This window comes from Primulina huaijiensis, chromosome 16 (assembly GCF_012295235.1).
Source record: "Primulina huaijiensis isolate GDHJ02 chromosome 16, ASM1229523v2, whole genome shotgun sequence".
NCBI classification, from domain to species: domain Eukaryota; kingdom Viridiplantae; phylum Streptophyta; class Magnoliopsida; order Lamiales; family Gesneriaceae; genus Primulina; species Primulina huaijiensis.
In genome coordinates, this window is record NC_133321.1 from 1,498,412 (window position 1) to 1,509,035 (window position 10,624).

A 10,624-nucleotide genomic window follows, 5' to 3' on the forward strand; every position below is an offset into this window, starting at 1 on the left:
CTTATGGTGGGAGGGAGCGGAGCGAGGGGTAAATTTGGCGACATTGTTCTTTTATTTATTAGTAGATAAATAATTAGATGAGGGTGATTTATTGACTTGTTCTACTATATTTGATTCTTGAGAAGAATTCATGATAATTATCTAAATGAAACAAGTAGTATCGATCATGAAAATTTAATATGTTTAATCGTTTAAACGCATTTAATTTTGGGTAAGAAGAATTCATGAAAATTTTATGGTAGTTATGATTGTCTGATGAAATTTAATAAGTTAAACTGGTTAAACACGTTTAACTTTGGGCATGGATCAAGATGCGTGTAAATCTAAGTTTAAAGACGGACGGGATAAGTTTGCGTGCTTTAAAATCTTAACAAGTCAACCTTGGATTCTGGCAATTCCGATCCAATGTTCCGTGTAATTCTTTATCAGTTAGAACGTATTTCAGAAGCGATATACCAGATGATATACTGAAAATTGTCGTATCAACCGTGGCAATACCTTGTTTATTTTATGCACTTAATTGTGACCTTCAAAACTTTGCAAATATCTTATTTATTGAATCGAAAATTTGCACGTTTCTGATCAAAAAAGATAAATACATAATTTGGTATGTTTCTTTAAGATCCAATACACATTGAAAAATTTAGTATCAGGTTCCATCAACCAAATAAGAAAATGTCTTTTCTTTAAAAAAAGAAAAATTTCAAATGTAGAGTATAATTCGAACCAATAAAGATTAGACTTATCACAGTAATCTCAAAGTTGAACAATACCTTATAAGATTAAAATGGGTCTTAAGAATTACTCGTCACATCTGCAGACCAAATAATCATCCAAGAACTATTCTACATTATAAATTGAAATTAATAAATAAAAATTATAAAATCTTAATACTGATTTTCTTGCATCCTAAAACTATTGATCTTCGCTTAGTTTAAAAATCAGAACATATATTCAGCAAGAAACTATGGAAATAATAAAAATCTAATAATTTTAGGATCTACTAGCTAGTTAAAGTCATTTTAGAAGACAACATATTAATATATGTATGTATGTGTATGTATATGTGTATGTATGTGAGTGAGTGAGTGTGTGATATGAAACAAAATGGCCATATCACACTCAGTCATAAGCCTTGAGACAAACAACTATATTTTTATGATGTCATAATTTGAAGTGTTAACAAGATCCAGCTGCAATCTTGTATAGCATATAGAGGTGAACTCAATTCCATTGCTTTCCACATTCCACAACAACTGTCATTAATATTTAATGCTTTTCTACATGGATGGATGTAGAAGTTTCTAAAGAATTTGATGGAAAAGATCGTCCAAAACCTCAGGAAGTAACTTGCTGTCTCATCCATTTTGTGGCTGACCATTTTTCTCCAGATAATACTTCACATCCACCGTGTATGCTATTCGGATCAGATTGTCCATCAAGCCCCTGAAACGCAATATATGATAGGACAATAGAGTCGGATAGATATTCCGTTCAAAGTGGTGTTCCATCTCTTATTTATACATGCAGAAAAGAAAATAAATTTAAGAACAATGTGATACTTTGTTGAACATAACCTGTGCGACGGATCTAGTTGACAGCATCAAAGTTGACAATAATTTTAAACATTTTGCCACTTCAAATTAACATATACATTAATAGTTTCATTAGACTGATTCATTAAATTAAATAAAATAAAAATAGCAAGATCAATCCAAAATTTCAAGTCAAAAAGCCCCCAGTGTCACCATATAATATTCAGTAACCATCAAGGGAAGAATTGGCAGGCATAAATAAAAACAAGCACAGACATCAAAGCACAAGGATACGTTTGAGAAGACAATTCAAGCCAATCACATGCTATCCAAAGTAATTACAAATAATGATTGATCATCATGGCTAAAAGAAGGATACAAACCATGCTCCAGAAAAGTACAGCATCTCCTTTAAGTGGTTTCACACATAACCCTGGAACCACTTTTCCACCACAGCTGCACTCACCAGATCCAGCCTAACAACGATGGCACATGAAGGAACAAAACACAATCAGATAAACGAAAATATACTCAAAAAGCACCTCAACTCAATGCATGTTTAATCTTTCCAGCAGTACTTGAAGTTGTCTGAACCACACGTAAAATAAAGCTGTGAATCTCATAAAAAATATTAGTTTACAAATATTAAATCCACTAGGTGCTGATTAATCTTATTTCTGTCACGTGCTTAAGCTTCTCAAGTAAGTACCAGATTTAACGAAATAGCCTGTGGGGTCCCCATTCTTAACACTTATTGTTACGTGCCTCGATATTTAATGGGTCTAACATGGGCCCTAATATAAAGGATACAGGCCCAAGAGTTCCCAAGGCCTCGGAAGAATCTAGATGTGGGGAAGAGGAGAAAAAAACTTGAAGAACGGGAGGGCTGTTAGACTCATTCTATTATTTTCCTTGAGAGTTTTGTAATTAGCATTGCTAGGGCAGAGCAAGAGCTCTTTTACAGAGTTAATACTCTGGGTTTACATTTTATATTTCATATGTTTAAACTTATATTTCAGCAATCAGAATTATATTTGATCTATGAAATCTAGGTTGCAACACTGATACATACATGTATATTAAGCAGAAACCAATATAAGATTCATGTTTAACATAACAAAAAGCTAAAATAACTTTGTTTGAATTAATGAAATAACAGATTTCAATAAGAAGCCACCTTTGGGAAGTACGTTTCTCCCCCCTCGACATTGTCGCTCAGGTACATGAGCATTGTTGCCACTCTTTGACCCCCGCGCTTCAAATTAAACTGCAACCAGAAACATCCTTTACACCTTAAAAATTTGTAACATTACAGGAACCAATGTGAAAAGCTGAAAGATATATTGGCAAAGTGAACATTGAAAAGGAGCCGTAAAATACTTACAGAGTCAGAAAAGTAATCATGATGGGGCCTGTAAAGCTGATTTTGTTCATACCTGTGCCTCTGCAGATGTTAGCCTTGACATTAAAACCTATCAGTTTTTTGCTATTACGAGTAACGCAACAAGCACAGTTCTATGTACTTACCTCAACACTTGTATGAGCTCCCCATTTTCCACTGGTACTTGAGAGTATACAGAAATTCGTTTCTCGATTGCCTGATGGTGTTTAGAACACCAAAATTCACATTTTCAAACACAATTGGGTTTTAATAGACTAGAAAAATGTGGAATTTAGAACCAACAAAAGACAGCTAAGTACTCCCACAGAAGGATAATAAAACAAGTAAACACAAGCACAAAGTATGAAAGCACATATCAAGGTGCGTCACATACCATTAAAATATTTTTACAAAGCCAGATACAGATGTTACTAAAAGCAAATAAAGAGAAATTTCAAGTACGAGAACCTGTATCATCGGATACCTCCTCTCTTCAGCAGTCAGAAACATTCCGGAGCTTGTTCTGACACTGCTCTTCATACCCTGAAAAAATTTACAGGACAATGAAATACCAATGTGAATATTTTAACTGAAACCAACCTCTCTTTAGCCATCAAAATTTGGGTTTAGGATGACAAACCACGAAAATGCTACAAAATAATGAATTATCAGTTATCAAGAAAAACTGAAATGGTCGTCATCAAGAACCAATTGCTAGTATTTATAAGCTAAAAAAGATATTAATATTTCGAGAAGAAAATTTCGGATCATGCAGAAATACAAGAATCAATGCACAAAGCAAAGTAAAATTCACGGCATTGTTTCAGCAAGCTCCGATCGCAAGAAGACCCAATGTTGGTCAGGTGAACAACCAATAAAGAATCATGAATTTTACAGATGATGACATCATGAATCATATTGAGTTTATAACGTAGAGCCACTAAAAAGGGGCTTTTATATGTTTCAGTTGTTGTGAATAGCACTCCTTAATAGTTGTTTCAAACTTGGGTGATTGCCAAACCTATTTATTTATCTTCTAACTTTAACCAACATTCAAGTAGTGTTGAGATCCATATTTTGAGAAATTGCACGGTCCAAAAAGCTCTCCAGTGTATGAGGATATTGTTGTTTCCATCATTTCATGTGTGGGACCAATCACCATGTAGGATGAGATCATCTTCCAAGTTTTTTTTAGATGTTCTACAGTATATATCGATTCTGATAACCATGTTATAGGCAACCAAGGTTGTTTAGAAGATACTCGAGGGTGTACAGTACTGCAGTATCTTTAGTTTCCTTGGTTATTTTGGTTAAAGAGAATGAGGAAAGATGTGGACTTTGTCCTTTCACATGATTATGACTGGGAAAAATAATATAAGCACTCAATAGAGTGGAAGAAAGAAAAAAATCAAGAAAGAAAAAAATAAGTCCTGAAACATCACCATAAAATTTGGATTGTGTCACCCAATCTCAATAAATAGTTACAGCTCTCTGAAGAAATAGTAACACATAAGCATTCAAATTAAAGAATATAAAGTTTAAACCAATATACAAGGGATACATGGGCTTAAAAGTTTCGGTGTTTGACTAGGATCAGATTTCGGTTTGAGAGTGATGGATGCAATTGATTAACGAAGAAGAAAAAAAACACTAGGAGTTACAATAAAGCCATCCATTCCAAGAACTAATCAAAAACGAAAAACAGAAACATGACTCTACCAAAAACATTAAATCAAAAAACAAAAACATAATTCTATCAAAAGCATTAAATCATCACATACACAAAATAAATTCATGGAACTTCAAAAATTCTATGAACTGAAAGTAGTAAGAAAAAGGAATTCAAATAATTAAAAACAACAGCCATGACTATCTTCTTTGAAACTTGTCTTCCCCAGTAGTGACACAATTTGAATACACCAGTACATAAACTACAGAATAATGATTCTGTTCAACAGTAGGTGTTATTCCAGAATTCTAAGCACAGATACTGGAATAACTTGAAATCCTTAAAAAAGGTAAATATGAATACAATAACACAATCATAAAGAGATCAACATAAACATGCGAGGATCAGAAACTGGCAAAACCTATTCTCACCTTTCCAGTTCTTGTATCGACAACAGTAGAAACATGAAGGCGGGGTCTTGCAATTGCTCTAAGATAATCACATTCCTGAAAAGACATAAAATAAACAAATGATTCATCCAGTAACTGACTTTCCAATCATTTCACATTCTACAGTTAATAAGAGACTAAAATAGTGAAATGCTTCTAACAAAGCAATCTGCATATACCCAAGATAATGGTAGTTACATTCTGGATTCATCTATAAACTATTGCATTGTTCTAGCTGAATCTAAAAGACATATTTCATATAATCAACTTGCACAGATAAGTTACAAATCTGAGCAATAAAGTCTGAGTCAGTCGGTAGCTTTACCGGACGCTGAGAGAGTTTTATCTAAGCACTTGCTGCTATAAACCATGATGTTCTCCCTCCTACCCTAATCTCACATTACACCACTCATTCTGTTACCTTCAGCAGGAAACATTTAGCATTCATCTTCTGAATCAAATTTAACAAATAGAAAGTTCAGTAAACCTACCCACACAGAAGTCTATTCAAGAACAAAATTATGTCTCTCATTGTTTCAAAAGAAAAAAAAAATCTCTCATTAACTTCTTGCAAGAAATTGGATGAGGTTAACCTGTGGGTCTAAAAGCATAAAAGTTATCGTCACCTCAAAACTATGAACCAGGATCCTGTGCGTACATTTGTCTTCTCATGGTAAAATGCATCTAACAAAGAGAATTATTTCCAAGTGGTAACAGAGAAGGATTCAATTTCATAAAAGAGTATAATTTATAGCAGCAAAAACAATAAATATTTAGTTTTCGTCCCAACCAATGAATTAAAAAATCTGAGAAAAAATACAAAAAATAAATAAATAAATAATTGGCATACCTCTGCGCTTAAGAAGTTATGAAATAAAACAACACGTGGTGACCAGCTAATTATTTCAGGTTTGACCTAAATCATAAAAAACAAATGATGTTACAAGAAAGTAAATCTAACATCTAGCTGCTTCAGGGTAAATGTGAATATTGAAGCTTTGCAAATATTTATGTTGCCTGCAGAAGTCCTTAGTGCACAAGGATCAACATTAATATGAATAAATTTTAGTTCCAATAAATACCGATAAAATCAAGCACACCGGTACATTGTTCTAAGGTGAATAGATTAATGAAATTAATGTGTTGAGATGCTGTTATGGGCCTATATAAATAGGACCATAAGAGTGGAGCAGTAGCTAAGAATTCAACTCAGTACAGGCCCCTATATGTCAAGAATATACCTGAAGAGAATTTGCAGGAAAAGAAAAGGAGATGCACAGGGGAAGAAAGAATATATAGATGCAAAGTATATTAGAGGAGGGCAAGCAGCATATTTTTGTTACTGCTACTCTACTAGCCAGTGCCAGGGCAAGAGAAGGTTTTACTTTTCTCTTGTCGAGAAAATTTCCAGGCTGAGTTTTACTTTGTAAACTATTAGTTAGCATTCATCATCCTTCAATAAATCATTTGCCTGATTTCTACTATCCATTCCCAAAAGCTAGACAGGTCCTGAGACTTAAAATTTATATAAAGTATCACATAATCTAAAAATGATTTATTCTTCATAAGATGTTTATGAGAAACTCATCCAGTTTCACAAAATAAAAAAAAAAAAACTAGCTATATATACCACTGAAATGATTCATCTTGAATAGAAAAGCGATAATTGCAAGAAATTAATGTTTTACTGCAATGATTTGACCAAAACTTATTATGATCACACACTTTTGTTTTTGTAAAACATAAAAACAAGCCATAAAACGTCTTCCGAGTGCCTATTGTAGGCCACTATCTATAATGTGTTCATCAAAGTAACTAAATGTCATTTGTAAGAGCAAAAATTTTTCTGGTCCCATCGCATGGTAATCCCACCAATTTTTCTGTAAATGCAATCAATGGACCATAAAATAGAAACCTCCTATACACCTAAGATAAATACAAAACCGCAGGTTGGCGTGTCATCATTCACAATATTTACTGCAATAAAACAGATAATAAGATACTCAGGAATACGTTAGTCTCCCAAATATTAAGTCTAGTCAGAAGTAACAAAAATGTAACTAAATAAATCGGTAAGATGTGATCTAATGTCTCATGTTTTATTCTTCTAATTTACAAACATCAAAATTTGATAAAATTCCATTCCTTTACAAAGTCAAAAGCTAATGAAAAAGGATTAAAACAAATAAGCGTACATATCCAAGACGTAAAATCGCAGCTTCTTTGTCTTCCCAATAGGATTTACCTGACAAAAGAGAACATGCAGTAAGGCCAGTGACATTCAACGAACATTTATTCACTTTTTTGTCCTATTTGGTGCATGTAAAATTTAGATCAATAATAAAAGTAGAAACCTCTAGCAAGTTCAAGACTGCCTCTGTTCAGACTTTGAATTCTTCCTAAAGAATACCCAATTCCTACAGCCCAACATTCTCCCATTTGGTTAATTGATAAGGCACCATGTCCAAATCCACAAGACGGGCACTTGGAACAGTTTAAACATATTTGAAATAGGAAATACATAACATTTTGATACAAGTCCAAATGGAGAATAGAAGAGCAGGTATAAAATTTACATGTGACGCATGCGAAAAGCACAAAATTGAATTAAACAAAAAATCTGTGCATGAAACATCTCGAAAATACTGACATTAAATATATTCCAGGTTTATTAAAACTTTAAAGTACTTAATCAATCATTAAAACAGTAGAAAATATACTGTAAATACACAGATGTACTCACACAACTTTTCCCCTACATTCATCAACAATCTTAATACGAGAATTTCCACAGTATAAAATCAAAAGGAGAGATAAACTTCTTATAAGTTGCATATTTTGGTAGAAAAAACTCAACATAAATAATTTGTTACGGAGTTAATCAAATCTCAAACATGCGACAAAAGTACTACTGGCTTTCAGATCCCATTTGCCTTTAGTTTGAATGTTGTGGGAGTTGTAGCAAGTAACTCAACCGCTAAAAATTTTGGAATATCCAAAAAGCTGAGACCTTCAACAAGAGTACGGAGAAAGTGATAAAACTAAGACAAACCATTCTAATTCAACGGAGTAATGAAGACAAACTCTTATGTTTTTCAAAATAAACTTTTTATGCATATTTTTACGGCATATATATGCATTTTCGTACATGCTCCAATTCTAACCAATCGTGTGATAAGAGTAGATCATGTTTTTGGATTGAAATTACATTTTTGTTTGGGCATCATAGCACAACATGATAACAAGTAGTTTCATTTATAAAAAAATATAATTCATAAACATCCATAAAAATGAGATCCTGCAAATACTATGGCTATCAAGGATGGACAAATAGAAGAGCAAGGGAGGCATCGCCTCCGCCCTCATATAAAAAATTGATTTTTCATGTGCAACTTTTAAAATTTCATATTTATCCCCCCACCCAACGGGCATGAGTCGCCCCCACTCGGCTTATTTCTGAATCACTCTTGGTATTGATGGGAAAAAGTGGTCAAACAACTGAATAACAAGATGATGTATAAGATCACAAACACCATTTCTTTGTAACTCCCACAAACTGAAGGTCTCCCTGGAGACTGAGATGGATGAAATGGAAATACATAACTTTCAATAAATGTGATGTCTATAGTGGCCCAGAGATTTTGTTTGAAGTCAGTTGAGTTGGCATTAGACCAAAACAATATCGAATGACTTTGAGTCGTGAAAAGTATTCAAAATAGTAATCAAGCAAATCCAATGCAGAATACTGCTTTGAGGATCAGAAGCTAAATTGATCACATTCGAAAAACCCATGTGAATGAAACGAATTTTGAAGAAAGAATTAAATCTTCAAAAATTAAATAATAACCCTTATCATGGATAGTAGTTAGTACAGTGTCAAGACAAGGGATTCATCTAGTTGAAATAAAAGCATTCATCCAACAGTCAGAGAAGATTGAGAGAAATTTGAGCCTGTTTAAAAGAACCCAGCAAATTTAAATATTAACGACGGACTTACTCTCTACTCTTTCTTGCATCTCACACTTGGACTAGAATGCATTATTACAAGAGATAGTGCTTAACATTCTACTAGTGAAAATGTTATTAGAAAATTTAGTAAAATTTAGCTACCCATTGGTATACAAACATACAGTAGCAGTGCAAGGAAAATGATAAAACCCTTGGACAGAGAATTGATTGATAAATCTACCATGTGAATCCTCCAACCTCCAAATAAATGCCAATTGGATCAAAGCTCCTGAGCATTAGAAATGCCATAAAATCACAATGACAACAATATAACAGTTAAAATAAAATATAAAGGCCATGGAAAGTGGAAATGACAATTGACTCAAGTTAAACAACACTTACAAATGATTTAAAAGATGTGTCACTTTGAAATTGTAAAGGAAGCAGTTTCCACAAGAAAACCAGATGTTCATTTATCATAAAGAGAAGCAAATTCAAAAAACAAAGTTTCTGATTTAATTATTATGAAGCATGCATTGTTAATGACACTATTACTTTACACACAATAATATTTTCTTGTCAAAACATTGCCGTATATAATGGTCAAGTAGTGCTGATCATAAAACAGAATGGGGTAACATTCTCAGTAGAACCCAGCTGAATTTGGAGATTTTTTCCTTTTCTGATGTCTAGTTTTACCATTCATGGTGGGTTTACTATTTGCAGAGCGCGGTACCAAATTTTTACCTAAAATGTTCAGATTCGAAAAAAATTAAAACGGCTTTTTTTGCCAATCATTTTTCCCAAATTGGGTGATATAAGCAAAAAAAATTCTTGATCAACTAAGATTGAATACAAACTTCCCTTCTTTCCTCCGAAATTTCTCACGACAAACTATAAACGCCAAAAATAACCCAATTGAATCCAAAAGAATTTTGGAAGATAAAATCAGAAGATAATTTGAAACGAAGCATAAATGTCACGATAATGACGTCACTCACTAGAAAAACTAATTCTTCAGTCAATCCATTATGAGAAACAGCTAATTACAATTTGTAAAAAGTTTTCTTTAAAAAAAAAGTTGCTTAAAATTACAATGTAAAAATGGAGATGATCGAGGAAAAGTACCGATAATCATTCCCACAGTTACAAACGTGAGGAGAGCGAAGATGAATCTCGTGGCAGACGCTGCCATTCCGGAGAAAAAATGGGAGCGGAGATCGGAGATTGTGACTGAAATGAAGGGTCAATAGAAAATTTGAGGGGGGAATTGAGGAAATAGGGTGTCCCATACATATGAATTCAAAAGAAGGGAGCGTGTGTATTTTATTATTTTGTTCATAAAAATTAAAATTTAGTTTAACAACAATATAATTATGAAACAATTAAAATATAATTTAATAAAAAAAATATAATATAATTTCTTTGAAATATTAAAATTTTAATTACATGAACCAAGCATTAAGTTTCTTGGGTTGTTCTTGAGTCTTGTCGATTTCTTTTCATTCTTGAAATCCATCATATTCCAGGAAAAATCACCATTTGAGGTTGTTATTCACTGCCACGAAGCTCTATTTCTGAGTCGAATGTGAATGACCCCCGATTTCAACTATTTACAGCAAGAAAATTTTCCGAGATTGGA

General features: G+C 33.0%; 1 protein-coding gene across 3 annotated transcripts; it reads right to left on the minus strand.

The window, feature by feature from the left end:
* Positions 1-1,135: 1,135 nt before the first annotated feature.
* On the minus strand, positions 1,136-10,274 carry LOC140961328 (prolyl 4-hydroxylase 1). 3 transcript variants are annotated; one of them, XM_073419777.1, is made up of 12 exons: positions 10,111-10,274; positions 9,224-9,271; positions 7,389-7,451; positions 7,230-7,279; positions 5,885-5,950; positions 5,017-5,091; positions 3,385-3,459; positions 3,063-3,133; positions 2,920-2,971; positions 2,713-2,802; positions 1,919-2,011; positions 1,136-1,446 (listed from the first exon to the last, which is right to left on the minus strand). In XM_073419777.1, exons 1-12 carry the CDS (start codon positions 10,175-10,177, stop codon positions 1,339-1,341), a joined length of 858 nt encoding a protein of 285 aa, XP_073275878.1. In that variant the 5' UTR covers positions 10,178-10,274; the 3' UTR covers positions 1,136-1,338. The 3 variants fall into 3 exon arrangements, with proteins under 3 accessions (XP_073275878.1, XP_073275879.1, XP_073275880.1); XM_073419778.1 differs by lacking the exon at positions 9,224-9,271; XM_073419779.1 differs by lacking the exon at positions 7,389-7,451.
* Positions 10,275-10,624: the final 350 nt, after the last annotated feature.